At 37.6% G+C, this 16,971-nt stretch overlaps 2 protein-coding genes across 2 annotated transcripts; both read right to left on the reverse strand.

The window, feature by feature from the left end:
- Window positions 1-509: 509 nt before the first annotated feature.
- Window positions 510-8,115, reverse strand: f8a (coagulation factor VIII associated). The gene is made up of 12 exons (XM_032562711.1): window positions 7,985-8,115; window positions 6,604-6,650; window positions 5,317-5,389; window positions 4,314-4,473; window positions 4,133-4,201; window positions 3,895-4,015; window positions 3,702-3,794; window positions 3,501-3,565; window positions 2,904-2,985; window positions 2,717-2,763; window positions 1,244-1,299; window positions 510-1,131 (listed from the first exon to the last, which is right to left on the reverse strand). The coding sequence occupies exons 1-12, from the start codon at window positions 8,041-8,043 to the stop codon at window positions 1,050-1,052; spliced, it is 954 nt and encodes a 317-aa protein (XP_032418602.1). The 5' UTR covers window positions 8,044-8,115; the 3' UTR covers window positions 510-1,049.
- A 1,074-nt stretch (window positions 8,116-9,189) lies between these two features.
- nfam1 (NFAT activating protein with ITAM motif 1) lies at window positions 9,190-13,980 on the reverse strand. Its single transcript, XM_032561941.1, has 6 exons — window positions 13,568-13,980; window positions 11,735-11,995; window positions 10,631-10,746; window positions 9,826-9,954; window positions 9,640-9,729; window positions 9,190-9,539 (listed from the first exon to the last, which is right to left on the reverse strand). The coding sequence occupies exons 1-6, from the start codon at window positions 13,659-13,661 to the stop codon at window positions 9,477-9,479; spliced, it is 753 nt and encodes a 250-aa protein (XP_032417832.1). The 5' UTR covers window positions 13,662-13,980; the 3' UTR covers window positions 9,190-9,476.
- Window positions 13,981-16,971: the final 2,991 nt, after the last annotated feature.

The following is a 16,971-nucleotide window of genomic DNA, read 5'->3' on the forward strand; positions in this document are numbered from 1 at the left end:
AGTGAGATATATTATATCAGTGAGGGTGCATATTTATTTTTGAGTGTTTATGGAACAAAATTTTTTTTCAGACTTGTGCATCAGAGTCTTGTCTTTTAAAAATTCCTGAAGCTACATGTGGCATCATCCTGTCCTGGAAAAAAAAAGAAGGAAAAAATGAATATGGAACTTCTTCCTGTAATGAGTGGATCTAACCTCTGATCAGAATTGCAGCTTATGTTTGACACTTATATCCAGGTTGCTGACATCCTAAGACATGAGCGTTGTGTCAGTCATCTTTTCTGTTGCTGAGCTAAAAACTAAAGTTTCTAACAAAGTTGTGATGTGAAAAGATGAGCACCTTCAGAAGAAGCTCCTGGGATATACTGTATTTTAGAAAGATATGTTGAGTGAATCCATCATGTGAGGTAATTGTGTTGTGAGGCTGATAGTTACTACTGCCCTGTACCTCAGAGGGTACAGAGACTTGCCTAAATAGCAATAACAATGAACATTCTTGAAACAAAAGCCTTACTTCACAGAACATTTAATCGTTTTTCATTATTTTACAAGTATGGTATATACCTTCTACGTCTATGTACAATGTAACCAATTATATTTTTGTAGCATTTTGTATTGAGTGTACTTTTTTAAGCTATGTTTTGTTTTCTGTCTGTAGTCGGCTGCTATCTTATGTAAAGTACGTTTGTACAAGTGAACCTTAAAACGATCCAGGGATGAAGAGCGGAGGTGTTACGTTTTACCATTTAACAGAACTATGCATTAGACAATTTGTTTGTATTTACATTGGAGTCTAAGCCATGTCTTTTACTAATAAAGTCAATTCAAACAAACAGAAGCTGTGTTTTACCTCAAACAACCTCATTTTAAATCCTATAAGTATTGGTCCAGGTTGAAATGAGTGAATAAAACATGAAAGTGTCTCTGCCAGAGTTCCTAAACCGTGAAAACAACCCTTCTTTGGGTCTTAGAACAGACCGCTCAGAAACGGGAATATTCCATTACACACAGTATTGTTCCCAGAGGAAGTCAGTAAAAGCCAGGCTATGCTAAACGCCTTGACCAGACGGTGCAATTCGCTCCAGAACCACAAGGTGGAGCAGATGATTCTGCTCTGCCGTCAGAAAAGGCCTGCAGAGAGAAAAGCCACAGAAACGTGATCAATATGGAAAATGATGGCGAGGCCTGGAAATGCTTCTCTGTGCAGATCACATGATGGGACGAGACATTTATGAATGCTCACCACAGCTCAGTCTGTAAGGACTTGAGGGACTCTGTGTCTTTTTCCTGACACGCCATCTGCAGAACAGATCTGCTGTTAGACACCGCACTAATAAAAACATAACTACAGATTCAAATGAGCTTGTTAACGTCTCATATTTCTATGTTTACTGCCACATAAAATGAGCTTAGGCAGCATAAAAAGAACAGAAACTCTTATTTTATTAAAGGTATTCGACTTATGCAGAGCCTTGCTGTATTAGTCAAACAGCTTGAACATTTTCCACTTCTTGTCACATTACAAACTTCTATTTAATTGGGAATTTGGGGAGATTTTTGAGACAGACTGGCACACAGTAGTGTATAATTGAGAAGTGGAAGGAAAATAAAACACTTTTTTTATTTACAAATTAAAACCTGAAAAAGAGTGACATGCATTCACTATTCAGCTGCCTAATTTAGTACTTTGTAGAAGTACGAGCACCTTTTGTTGTAATTACAGCTACAAACCAACACCGTCAATATATTTAGGTGTAGGCCATTAAAAAACACAATTATACTTTGATCTGTCTTTCTACTGTAGCTCAGGGCCGGTTGAAATGGATGAAAACTTACCAGAGTTTTGCGATACAAAACTCTGTGGTTTTGTATCGCAGTTAAGTGAAATTATTGAACATTATAAGGGTTTCACATCAGTCAATATCAATAATTTTTCATAAGTTTTTTTTTAAATTTTAAATATCTGAAATACAGCCAAACTTTTTCCTTTCCTTTCCCGTTTTATCCACCGTTTCCTCACAAGTTGTTGTACTAACTTTCTCCTTTAGCTCCACACTGTTGTTTTTTTATTTTTAAGCAGTTGTGAGTTACTGTGGCAAAACCTGAAACTACTGCTGCGCAAGTTATTCAACAGGTTGCTGCAAGGCAACCAAAGAGCAAGTGAGTTAGTTGATGCCACCAACCTTGCTTAGCTGGCCGTGAGAGCTTGAGTGGATAAAGCCTTTCCTTTGCCTACAACCCCCAGAATACTCTGTGGTTTTGTATCGCAGTTAAGTGAAATTATTGAACATTCTGTTAATCACATGTCTATTGCGGCAGCTATTGTTATTGACTTATTGCCCAGCTCTCTAGCTTTATATTTAGAGTATTTTTCCTGCTGGAGGATGAACCTTCACTGCTAGGAGGAAGAAAAAAAATACTTTTATCATTGTACTTCCACTTCACCATCATGTTGAGCTGATAAAACTCCAATAAACTACTTTGTGGTTGTACAAATAAAATACAAAATATTAACTGCGAGAAACTGAAAGATACTATGAAAAGTCTATCAACATTGGTGCCAAATAGAGAAGAGTAATTATGCTGCCAAAGGGGGAAATGCAACCAAAACATTAATCACTGTCATGTACAGGCTATGAAAAACAACTTCTGCGTGTGAGGCAGAAAAGGTCAGGAACCTTTTGACTTGGCCAAGTGCATGTATCACAAAACTCACCACTATAGACTGCAGAAGCAGGAACACATTCTCAGGCAGGAAGGTCACTGAAAGAGCAAACAGCATTCATATTTACACCACTGCCAGGGTCATTCACCTGATTCATGCTCAGAGTTTGACGGGAACTAAAATCGTTCACTTTTTCCCTCCAACTCTCCCAAACAGTTAAATATTAAGGAGCATCTACCTTGGCTATGAGGGTCAAAGGATTCCCAGGCGTACCTCTCCAGGGTCTGGGCATGTTCTGGTAGTAACTTCTGAGGTGGAGGCTGCAAAGAAACACCCATCCACACACATGAGGCAGTTCCATTAAAATGCGATGACCTGCAGCAGTTGAGCTGTTTTAATGCCTGAAAATGTTTTGCTCTTTTATAGCTTTAACGGTTAAGGGTTGTTTATTTGTAAATTAATTGCAGGACAACTGACCTTAATGTATTTTACAAAGATGAGTAGGCAAAAATGTAACTCTCTTTACATGCAAAGCTGGTATAAACACTGCCTTTGTAGAACCATTTTCTGCAGTAGAAGGTGGTTCTACAAAGCACTGACTCAGGAAGGCTGAATAGAAATTCACACCACACAAAACAATATCTCAGGTTCATTTCACCTCACAAATTTGTTTTGTACTTGGAAAATTCAATTAACACACTGAAATGCACAATTGCTTATGTATTATGAAAGACTTGCAAGTGTGTGAATACTTTTAGAAGGCCCCAGTATTTGGTGCAAAAACATTTCAGAAGTATCTTTACATAAAAATAAAAATTTTTTTCACAAAGCTTACCTCAAGTAACATCAGCAGCAGAACTCTAGAAATCTCACATTTTGCTACAATGTCCAGAAAGGCACCTTTTGATTGAAACAAAGAAACTGGTGAGCTTTTCAGTTTAATCACAGGAATAAACGACAGTAGAGACAACATAGAAATATACAAGAGTCTGAGCATCTAAGAATGGTGACCAGTAGGCTCTGGTCGGAGCCTCACCAATAGGGCTTGTGGTGCCTGGAAGCTGCAGTCCTCTCTCCTGACACATCAGCTGCATCTCTGTGAACACTGATAAAGCACCGTCATAGTCACCTGCAAATCAGACGAGTTGAATACAAAGTCAAACATCTGGAATCAAGCCCAACGTACCGCAAATGACATGATCTCATTCGAATGAGCGGACGCAACTCACGTGTGAGGATTTTACACGTGGCTATCTCTCCCATGGACAGCAGAGCTTCTATAGGCGTCTGCGTCTGTAACTCTGCAGCCCTCTGGAAGTGAACGACCGCTTCTCCTGGTCTGTTCATTTCCTGTAGAAGTATGGAGAAAAGACTGATGCGCCATGTGGCTTACATGAATGACCCTTAAAGCAAAATTGAAAACCTTCTTCATTAATCATACGGGACAGCTGGAAGCAACAATCCAACCTTGAGCGCGTTGCCAAGTTCCAAACACAGGCTGGCTGCCATCACAGGCTGGTTCATCTCAATGTACACCTGTAACGCATTTTCACATCAGCATTCAGTCACAGCACAAGAATGCAGTCAGACTCCCATCTGTTTTCAGATATTGCACTGAACGGAGTTCTGCTGCTGTTACACAGCCTACCTTAATGGCAAAACTGTAGCAGTTGAGGGCAGCTTGAAGGTGTTCATCGAAGCTCGGAGCCTGCAGGGCTCTGATCTCCTTCTCAGATGACAGAAAGAGACGCGCAGCGTCAGTTAAGGCCAGTGCTTCTCCAGGAGCATTAAACAGGGTCTGCTCGCACCTGTACATAAATAAATAATCATACATGGAGCTAAATGCAAAAGTGATTTGAGTAATTTTGAAAGTCACATTTATTGGTCGCTGAAAAAAAATTGGTGCAGTGCTACATTTTGAATCCATTTAAATATCTACATTAATGTGAGATTAAAACAAGATGAAAGAGAAATGGATTTATTATTCTGCACATTTGAATACCGGCAGCTAATCGGTAAAATGTGCAGGAAAAATGGGAAAACGTAGCAGACATACAACTCGTCCAACCTCTGAGTGCAGCCGCCAGCTTTGTCCAGGCTCATCAGCCCCCATGTAGCTGCTCCTGCTCGGCACATTGCTGTGGCGTCACAAAATTTACCTCGGTATAATGTTGCTTACTTTTTTAGACCACTTCAGACTTAGAAAACTTAGAACATTTAAAACCAGGTTCATCTGGCAGCAGTAAAATGCTTTATCTGCCATGTTCATTTCGAAAGAGTAGCTTAGAGTAAGCCAAAGACTGGAGCCAAACTCAGCTGACTCACACAGAGACATAAATACTGCTGGAGGTATTAAAAAAAAGTAATACCTGTAACGATGTAGACAAAAATATGGACATAGATGCCTTATTATAGTGGGTGTCAAATACATAAACCTGTTAGCCTTTAGCCCCATACATTCATGATCAGATCACTCAGATCCAATAATAACATCAAATATCAACAATACTTTCAATAAGTCAATATAACCTGCTGAAGAAAATGTCCCAAAATCTCTCATTATGTCACCATCACAACCAAATGAACAGCAGACTGAAATAACCATAAAGAAGTCCAAACATTAAAATTCTACCTTGGCCGTGTGCACTCACCGAGCCATGGCCAGGTTACAGAAGGCGGCATACTGAAGACAGTCCTGCTGCTTCAGCTCCTTCGCCAGCTGACCTGGAAGCACGCATGCAGAAGGAAAAATCAATGAAACAGAAGAGGCAAACAGTGAAACTGTTCTAAAACATCTGCTCCCTGTTATCACAGGGGCAGACCAAGTGACAGCGCTGGTGTTCTGTTCAGATATTTCTCACCCAAACAGAGCTATTAAAGATATTTGTGGAAAAAATGAGGACTGCGTGCAGGATACACAACCTTCATCCTGAAAATCAGGACAGCTAAACTGAAAGGAAAGACACACGATGAAGAATTAAAACAAGCTTTTTTCTGTCCATGTTGAGCAAACACATTTTAAATCTGTTCTTTGTACTTTAATGTTGAATTTAGTGAATTGTTGGTCTTTTTTATGCCTCTACAGGAACATCCAACCCTACTAACCTGCCGTGTTTGTTGTATATCACAGGAGTAGCTTTATGCTGACAATCACGTTTTGTGTTGCCCATTGATCAGTTCAGTCTTTAGGATCATGAAGAACAACCCACGGCACAATTATTCAGTTCTTTACTTAAATATTGTAAACATTATTTCCTGTCAGCTCTGTGGCAGCTATAAGCTGTTAAGAAACCAGACTACATAAAATTGGATCAGTCAAAACTGTCTCACAAAGAGACAGATTTTCAGCTGTTCTTCATGGTTTGACTAGATCCATCTCAATCTTTAACTGTTGCTACAATTAAAACCTATGTAGCCATGGAGATAAATCTGTCTCTGATATCCTGACAGTCTGCAGACGCAGAGTTTCACAACCATGACAAGAAAATGCCTCTTTGTGTCTATTTTCTGTTTCAGGTAACTGCTCCACTGGAGCCTTGACAGTCTCCTGATGAACATCTTTGTTGGGCAGGAAAAGTGTTAGAAGAGAACAACAGAATAGACTAACTCAATGGGTCTTAAGCAATCTGAATCTTTTATAGACCTTTGTAAAGATTCATAATAGTCAGTGGTTGTTTAGGGTTATTTACATTTATGAAATGTATTTTCTAATATACAGACAGTTCTAAAAGCAGCAGGTTACAAGTGTATTCTTAGTTTTGGCAAACATTACTGCTACAAGAAAGAAAAATCTTCCTCATAAGGAAAAGTTTTCTATGTAAGGACGAATTATCAATATAACACAGGATTCATTTTTAAGAAGCTATGCAGGTGAAAAAAGTATACCCGGCTGCTACAGACAGCAGATAATCTTGAATCCTGGAAAAGGATCGACTCACCAAACTGCTCACTGGCTTCAGCTACATTTGGCTTCCGGAGAAAACGTCTGCAATGAGAAAGCAAAACCAGAAGCATTTACATCAAATGATTACTTGAAGTGAAGCTCTGGATTAATCTTTGACCTGTTATGTGTTACAGGGCTTAAATCTGACAGTGATGAAGACTTAGAGTTTGATTAGGGATACACAAAATATAGCAACATGTTAATATCAGTGCACACAACAACAATAAGGCAAAGGATTGTTTGGAATGAGGTCGTACTTTGCATGCCAATAAACCTAATGAATGGAGACTCAGTGCAGTTAAATGTTCACACCTGGCACAGATTATAATACCAAACATGATACAGGTCACATCACACAATGCTGGAAGCACAGATTAGAAAGAGAAGAGTGAAAAATATGGGGATTTAGAGCAAATGATGTTGCCAACTTAACGTTTACCAATGTTATTGCAAACATGTGACTTTCTAATATTGTAAAGCCCAACTTTAATACAACATATATTTATTGAAACCTGGAAACAAACATGTTTCACAGAAATATTAACACTATAAAATACCTCAATAAACCCCAAAAGTTCAGGGAGTCAGAGAGTGATATTATTACATTAGAGTGTTTCTTAAAACACTCTAATGTAATAGAGTAGAATAGAATTAAGCATGACAACAATTTGCCTCTTAGATAAGAACACAGAGAGTAATGGGGATATTTATTATTTACTATATAGCTAATCCATATTTGGATTAATTTAATAACTTACATGGCTGTAAGCAGAAATATCAACAAATGTTTAGATATTTGATTACATTAACAAACCAGTATTCCACAGTCCAATCTTATTTTTAAGATTAAAAATAAGCAACCAGGGTGAGAGTTAAAAGCTACATTTTTTTTCTCGCTCCAATTTTAACACATTTGTTATGCAAGAAAAATAAATTTTTATCACATCCATGTTATTCTTCTTGGTCTTACACCTCAACATAATGAAGTCTGACATTTCTATTACATTTCTTTTGTGGTTGATGTGTCTAACGATGACCTGCTTGGGGGAATGTTTTCCTGAAATCAAACCAGCGACTACCACTAACTAATAAAGGTAAAGCTTACTCAATAAAAGGAATAAAAGTCAAAGCGAATGTCAAGTTAATAAAAAAACAAGCAAACACATGTATTGCACAGATAATGAACAAAACGACAGAGACGGACAGCGACGGACAGCTAGCTTTGACAGCTAACAGTCAAAGCTAGCTTTGACTGTTAGCATTAGCCTTCAGTGCTACATATAGCATTCAAGATAATAAACGTTATTGTTCTTAACGTTGTCTAGTCATTCCTTTCAACCTCACAGTGAAACAAAGTAAGTTAAAGTCTTACTGACTTCTTCAATTTATTTGACACAGCTCTGTATCTCGCCAGAAAATCGCCTTCCGCGGCCATGGTCGACACAGCTAAACAAACCAAACCAGGAAATCATTCTGACAGGAACTTTGCGATTGGCTTACTGAAGGTCTTCTCAAGGTTTCATTGGCTGGCGTATGCCGAATGTGTAGCACGTGTCCCAACAGGAAATGTCCAAAAACAGAGATTCTAAACTGATGCATCTAAACAACAGGTATTGTTATGGTATTATCCAGCCTTATAATTATGTATATTCTGCGGTGATTACAGAGGCTTTTTTTTTTTTTTAACATATCAGGCTAAATAGTTTATATGATTTAAATTAACCGTTTCATGGTTATAATAGTTTCTCATTTTTCCTCCTTGTTTTCAATTAGAAGCCATAAAGTTAGAAACAAAAGTTTATTTCCAAATAAGTCCTATTCAAAGTGTGTTTACAATAAAATGCGTGTGACAAAAAGTAATACTAATTAAACATTAGTATTTTTGTCATATCCTCATTCAGCAATTTTATTCTTCAGATCCTCCTTTCCACCCTTGTTGAACTGTGCATTTTAAAACAATAAAAATAAAAGATAAAACTTCAGCTTTAGTTTCCTCAACTCCACTGTCACTCTAAACTGGAATCCTTCCTTTATGTTTCGAAAGTAGCTCCTTAGTTTTGGCAACATAACAATGATGTGGTTTAATAGCAAAAATGTGTTTGCTGCTGTGATGATAAAGAATGATATGCCCTAAGTATTAGTCAAAATTCCAGTAAAATATATTTAGTGATGCATGATGTTCAGATCAAACGGAGTTGGATGATTACCTCCAAACATAAAATCATAAAATCAATACTTTATATTAGTCCTTAGATGTTAAATAAAGTTACTAGTATGTAACTGAAGATACCTATAAATATTTGTATCATACTGTGGGAGAAATGACTAGGTACTGCTGACATGCTCTGCATTTCTTGCTGACTGCTGGTCATGTTGGTTCATAGGCATTTTTAAATGTGACTGGCAGTGCCAATAGGAGTAACATATTGTCCATGTTGGCTTACTATATGTGCAAGTATATCAACAACACCCAAACTAAACCACTACAGTACAAACAGTTGTGAATATCTGCTCATCATAGTAATCCCTGTGCATGAAATAATGTCACAACAACACAAAAACAACAACAGCAAATGAAACATCTGTTACTGATTCAGCAATATTTATTAAATCCAGCTATCATATGTATAACAATGTGACAGAAGCTCTAGGAATCTTCATTTAAATACAAGTTACTCTTAATACTTTTGTTTATTTATTATTTACACAGTTTCAATGAAATATCTGTTGCATAGTTTTTTTTTAATCTTTTGCTTTTACTTTTCTTGAAATATCTCCTAACTTGTTCCTGCCAAATGTGACAGTGAAAAGCACTGATGTTTAACTCGGTGCTATGAAGCAAAATCAGTCAAACCCAGTTTATTTAACTCAAAAGTTCTCATAAACAGACTCAAAGATGCCTTCATCCTGGTATTCGGCAATTTGCTCCACCTATGGAGGACAGAGCAGGAGACGGAGAAGTTATGGGTTTTATGTTGACATTAAATATTTCACTATTGACATCAAACATTTTAGGTTTGCTAAAGAGTACCTTTTCTGGGGATTTTGTTCGCTTCTTGTCATTGTTGGCAGCTGAGTGATCCAGCACATCATAAATAGACCTGGGCCGAGGCTCCAGACTCTGTCCGAGTTCAAGAATGATTAACCAAAATAAACTCATAAAACCATGGCAGATGGAGAACAAAAAGAGATGAGTGGGGGAAAAATGGATGCTTACAGCATAGAACGAAGAAGACTGAGCTGCTGCCATGTCCATGTTGCCGTCTTCTTTTTCTGTCCCCTTCCTTTCTTCTGTGTTCTGCTTCTGTGTTCTGCTAGTGGCCAGAGATCCAGACTGTGTCTCTTTCTAGAAAGAAGTTTTTTGGTCACAGGCTAACATGAAACAGATGTAGAAGAAGTATCCAACTAAAATGTTTATTTTTTCTTATATATATGTTTATTTATATGTTTATTTGTATGTATGTGTCTGTATACATCCATGACTGTATGCAGCGTGCATGCACATGAATTTGGGTATATGTTTTTAATAGTTACAGATTAAAAACACCTTATACTTTATTTATTATCTATTTAGCATATAAACTCAACATGAACATTAACTTTAATCCCAATCCACTGTCGAATAGGGAACAAGTACAATTGATTGAAGTTGTTCTGTTTTGCGTGGGCTGCATGATGGTGCTATTATTAACACTGCTGCTTTGTGCTATGAACGGGCTGTGTTTATAGCCAAAATGGGGCTTATCTAAATAGAGTTTGCATGTTCTCCTATTACATGTGTGGGTTTTCTCGTGGGATTCAAAGTCAGTTTTCCTCCAACTGTTCAAAAAGTTTGGATGTGTCTAAGTTAGATATGAGTGTGTGTCTGCGTGTGGGTGTGTACCCCCATGTTTTTTTGACTGACACTGTACCTTTCTAAATGCAGGAAAATCTGCATTTTGTAACATCACAGTATGAGACAAAAAGCCACACTTTTATCTTGCAATGTGGGTTTCTTAATTTCTGCGCTGCACAAATCTTACCCAATGTCCTCTGAAGACATACACAGAGGCAAACACACTGAAGACCAGCAGCAATCCCGTGAAGATAGCCATCATGAAGACCTCTGTGTAGTCCGGCTTCTGTGGCTCCCTGTAGGCTTTAGATGGAAAACACACATGGTCAGTCTGTGCTGGAATGCAGCAACCCCTGGATGGCAGAGGCTGACTTATAGATTCCCCATCTGGTGGGAAGATATTTCTGATCAAAGAACTTGTTGCTCCTGGTGTCACCAAGTTTTAACAGAAGGTATTTTTCAGTGTAGGATTTTGAAACTAGTTGTTTTCAAAAACAGAATGTGCTCAACACAATCAGGCTGAGAATCTGCCTTCTGGTTTCATGCAAACTGTGTACTCGCTTAAACCACGTCCGCATTTTCAGGATTAGAGTTGCTTTAGGATGACAAAATCATTTAAAAACTGGTCATATGCTGGCTAACATTAGCTTGATCTTTTGATAAAGGTTTCTTTGGAAGATTGAGGACATAGGGAATGTGATGTGCTTAGAGATGGAAGTTGGGCAATAAATCCAGTTGATGTTTTAACTTTAAGAAACAATTCTGCCACTGTTTGGCTACTATTGCTCAGCTGCTGAATAAGAGAGGGGGTTATTTACAGCTGCATACCCAGCATGTGCATCTGCATGTAAGAGAGTGCTGTGTCTTCTATGACTGTCCCTATCTATCTGGTGTACTGGCAGGCTGGTAGCTTTGATAATCAAAAAAGAAGAGAAAGAAAATTTTATTTCACTATATATTTTAAATATACACTTGCTAAATGACAATGTGTTGCTAGTTACTTGTTTCTTCTTCTTGAAACTTAGATGGAAGTTGAAACTATGATACAGTAGTATAGTCAATGGATGTATGTTTATGTGTTTGCATAAAAGGAAAACAAAGGCTACATTTACATTGGTTTGTAACTTGAACCCTTCTGTGCTTGTTTCACAAACATTTGTAATACAAGTTTCACTAACATCGTATTTGCTGGAGTCACATTCAGAGGAACGTTTTTTTTACAAAATCAAACATCTTGTAGATATGTGGATGAGAGGAACTCTATGTACCCTGATGTCTTTTTAATGCTTACCTGTCACCCGAAGATACCACTTCACCTCAGCCGAATTAGATTTGCAACTGTACAATCCTGAACTGCTCAGGTTTTTCAGATGCAGCTGTAGGTCTTCATCCCCTATTGTAGGGTTGATCATAGTTTCCTTAATCTGATGTTCAGATGGGTCGTAGCATCTCAAATATTCTGAAGTTTGGTTGGTCGTTTTATGGATGATGACATCAATTATGAGATCTTCGCCGGAGAAGGCCACAAACACAGCGGCGTTCAGTTTTATCTCTGCAATTTAGACACAAAAGAAGTTCATATTCTTGCTAAATAATGAGATAGGAGATGAATAAGATTCTGATCAATTAGCTGGCAATTTCTAAATACTTCATGGTAAACACGTCATGCCATCTGAACATTCTCACATTTGGTCAAGTTACAATCTCAACTTTCAATGCATTTTATTGGGATTTTACATGACAAAGCAACACAAAGTAGCATTTTGATGCGGCAGAAAATAATGCATAGTTTCCTAGACAATTCATATCAGTGGTTGGTAGAACCAAGTTCAGTTTCAAAACCACTGCATATTTCTGAGTTATGTCTCAAATAGTCTAGCAAATCTTGAGAATGAAAGTTTTGTCCATTTTATTTAACAAAAACCCCTGAATCTCAGTCAGATTTATGGACAGAGAGAGTCCGTAAATTAAATTTTCAAGTCTTTCTAGGATCACCCTGTATTTAACTCTATTATCAGTGACAAAGTTGCTTGCGCCTGCTGAAGAAAATCACCCCCATGGCATGGTGCTGCCACCACCATGCTAAGCTGGTGGAATGCTGTGTTCATGGTGATGTGGGGAAACTTAAGTTTTAAATTTCCTCTGACCAGAGAGAAGCAAATTTGGATGGACTGAGGTGAACTGCATCCAGCATGCCTGTATTTATGGAGTGCACAACTAATAGTTGTCATGTCAGCAGATCATCCTATGAACCATGGATATCTGCAGCTCCTCCAGAGTTATCAAAAGCTTTTTGGCTTCTTTCCTGAGTAGTATTTCCTTTGCCCCTCCTGTCAGTTTAAATATGTCACTTGGATATGTTGGTAGGTTTGCATTAGGACAACACTCCTTCCACTTGTGGATAATCAGTGTGCCATAAGCTGTTTACTGTTTGTGACATTGTTTTATAACTCAGCTTTAAACTCTATTGCTTTCTCCCTCACTTGTCTGCTGTGTTCCTTGGTATTCACTGAGGTTTGTTCACTAATATCATCTAACAAACTTCTGAGACCTTCACACAACAGAATAGATGTATATATCAAGTATTAATACTTAGATTAAATTACGCAGAAGTGGAAAGTATTTACTTAGAGAAACAACTAGTTGCATTCAGTTTTTTTTAGTATTATCATAGTAAAGAGAGCTGAATCAAAATGTCTGCTAAGCTTCTCATTTTTACTTTGAAATAATGTTTAAAATTATAAATAGCTTTCCTTCTTTTTTTTTTATTTATTTAGCACTTTTATGTTGTTTTATCAAGTCAAATTCCAAAAACGCTGCCTGAAGTTTGTGGTTGACAAAATATTTATTTAAAAATATTTATAAGAAACTGTAAACGGCACCAGACAAGAATTACTTCATCATATTAAATATAGGTTTTAATTTTAAAAGATTCTGACCCATGAAACAATTTTTTAAACATTTTTATGACATTTACAAACCTTAGAAGAAAGTTAAAAATAAGTAACTGTGACTAATGTGATACTAGTCAAACACATATTCGATGAGGAAGACGTCACCCATGACTTCTGTAGCGATCTGAATCGGCCTATGCAATATTGAGAAAGCATTTTTACAGCCTTACCTATTCCATTCATTCCTTTACACACAGAAGGGAAGGAAAATAGAAATATCCAAGCCAAAGTAAGGAAAAGATGCCAGAAGTATTGAGCTGCCATGTCAGGGAAGTTATCAGCTGTCTGGATGGGTTTACGCCAAATGTCTTCTCTCTCTTTGTCTTGGTGAATAAACAGCAGCGGGTTTCCTGACAGCAACAAAACCACTAGTTCCTCAAAAGAATGTTTCAATTTTAAGGAACCTGCTTCAACTGGATATTAAAGGGCCAGAACACAAATGTAATGAGACCTTCCATCCCTGACAGCTACATTAAACACAAAGGCCTGATTCCTAATGTGACCTGCTCTGAGTTGTGGTAAAAAAGAAGAGTTTCTGGCTGCTGCATTTCAGTCAGTTTCTAGCGGTGAGTTGCAGTGTTGGCTTTCTACCACAGTGAGACAGTGTTGGAGGAATAACGGGGTGAGTAGACTCATGTGGTAGGGGCTTCTGTGTGTGTGAGGTTGCAATTTTACTTGTGTTAATATGAACCAGGTTCTTTCAATGCTGTAGCTTTCTGATGAAGTTTTGGGACGTTAGAAAAATAAACAGCAGCAACTTTTATGTCCACGTTCATTTGGTGGTCTTGTTTTTCATCTGACCTCACTCCTCCCCTTCCTCCCCTCTGCTTGACTTTTGCACCACATTTTTCTCTGGGGGCACTAACGGGCCAACTCTGACCTCACCTCTGCTGCAGCATGAAAACAGACACATGAGCTGGAAAAACATCTGGATGCCAGGAAAACCTTTTGTTTTTTAAATTACACATTTAATGCAATTGATCCTCTCCTTTGATTCTTTTCTCTCCCCCTTTTAGGGAAATAAATTAAGCAGATGGGTTCATAAAAAATGCAGTTGAATAAAAATATTTGCTGCACTTAAAAAATTCAACTTACAATGGTGATACCATGAACGTGTACATACCACAGTCAAAAGATGGTGTTTTTGTCAAGCAAAAGAATCATTTGAAAATATTTTTTGGCTTTAATGTGACCTATCTGGGAAAGTTTAAATTAAAAACAAACAACACTGTTACGAATGAAATAAGAATAAAAAGCTGAGATAATCTGGTAACATAAGTGTGCACACCTTTATACTAATATATTAACAAACTTTTTATTCAATTTCAAAATTCAGGTTACATCCTGGATCTTGACTTGTATCTATTTGCTCTCTGTAAATGATTTTTAAATGTGCTTGTGGATTTTATTAAGCAGATTTGCTGGTCGTTTTGCACATTGAGCATGTGTAACTGCACACTCTCAAGACAAAGACTATGAGACTTTACCTCTCTTACAGTCTCAGTCACAGCATAGTAAAAATTCACTGCATATGTGCAACATTAACAAAGCCTATCCTTGATTCATTCATTTAAAATTGTGCAAGTGCAAGAATCTAGTTTTATAAGAAACAGAGACCTGGAGCAAATGTAGGAGGCTGTGTAGAGCTATTGTACAGCTGGATTTTGAGGTGAATTGGCTGAGACCTCCTCAACCAGGAAGAATGAAGATCTCTTAAATGTTGTCCTCTTTTTTGAAAACTAAAATGTTTTTGAAAAAAAAAACCTTACAGTAAAATGATAGACTTTCAATATTTTGTTATTACTTTTCCATGATTGAGTTGCAGCAGATTGCTTCTCTAAGGCCCCTGTTGATGTATTTTGTGCATAGCTTTATGTCAACAAACACCTGTGCGCCCCAGACCATCAAACTGCTAATACATTTTTGCAAAGACAGTTTTATGATTAAAAGCTTATACCTGCAACTTCCTGTCTCAAACCCTATGTAAGCACTAAGGCCATATTGCGCTTATGTATACAACTTCTTTTTATTTTATTTTTTTGCTAAATTATGACATATTTGAACTTCTTGTATGTTTTTGTAAATCTTGGTTAAATTTGACTCAGTTTATTATCTAGTAAAGACTGAATCAACTTTTGACAGTCTCATACACAGAAAGCACACAAAAGAAACTCTGTATTTTTTAACATTGCTATATCCCTAAAGGGACATTGAATAAAAATAATCAAAAAAATGCATTTTTTCATGCATACCAGATGTTATCTGGTACGCACAAGATCTGGTAAACATCAGATACTATCTGGGGCACACAAGAAATTAGCTTTTTTATTTACTCCCTTATTTAATGTCCCTTAAGGGGCTCCATCTATTTTTGTGTAACCTTTCTTTAACAGTAAATAAAAGGTCTAAATCCGTCAGCCTGCAGCTGAGTGATATTTATAGTTTAAATTTAGATTAGTTTAGATGCCCAGGTCCCTCTTGCAAATGAGATCTGGATCTGGAGTTTATTATAAAAAAATGCTACTATTTTCCTTATGTCTAATACAACAGCAATTATATTAAATTAAGTTGATCCCAGCTTTGGAGAACATATTGTCAGCAGCACATGTTTAAAGTAAATCAGACATTAGTGAAAAGAAACTGTGCTCTACTATATTAGTACAGAAATTTCATCACTTTGTACAGCAAAATTACTTCAACTCCTCTTACGTCAAATGCAACTGAAAAAAGGTGATGAATACAGGGAGAGTAGAATGTGAGGCAAATCATAAAAATGGGGATCTGTCACACATCTGGCAGCAGCTGTATAGCAGAGTGCGTGGGTGTGTGTGTGTGTGTGTGGGGGTGTGTGTGTGTGTGTGTGTGGGGGCGTGTGTGTGTGTGTGGGTGTGTGGGTGTGTGTGCGTGTGGGTGTGCGTGTGCGTGTGTGTGTGTGTGAGAAAGAGGAAGCGTCAGAGGTGGGCGTGTGCTGAGGTCTAAAGATACCACAGCTCTCAAAGCCACTACACTTACAGAAGTACTTCAAGGTGCACTCAGATAAACAAAACTGTCTTCATAACACCTCTGTGGGCCAAGGGAGAAAAGACGAGAGCATCAGAGTGGATCACAGGCGGATTACTGACAGAGAGGAGAGAAAGTCTTACAGTCTCATCATCATTGCTTACAACTGTGAGTATTCCATAATTTTTTCCAGAACAGCTTCCAGCTTCTCCCCCCCTGATTCTTACGTAAGTTTATAAAAAGCTTCAAATTTCACAGCCACAAACCTTAACCACCGCAGCAGAAGATAGCTTCCTTTGTCGCTGTTTTTCCTGTGCGTTTCAAATTAGTATTATTCAACAGCAAAATAATGAGTCGCCGGTTAATTATTGTCTTTGATGGAACCAGAGTGTGCTATGGATAGAAGCTGTTTGATTTTAGCTTTTAGTTGTCGTCCTGCTCGGTCGCCTGCCTGTAACCTGTTTCTTGTTTTTCCACTGTCAAACATGAAATTTAAAAAGATTTGTTTTCAGATTAAAGCAGAACAGACAAACAGACTAAATATTTATACACTATGAGTCATAAAGTCACAAAG

Source organism: Xiphophorus hellerii, chromosome 5, assembly GCF_003331165.1.
Source record: "Xiphophorus hellerii strain 12219 chromosome 5, Xiphophorus_hellerii-4.1, whole genome shotgun sequence".
NCBI lineage: Eukaryota > Metazoa > Chordata > Actinopteri > Cyprinodontiformes > Poeciliidae > Xiphophorus > Xiphophorus hellerii.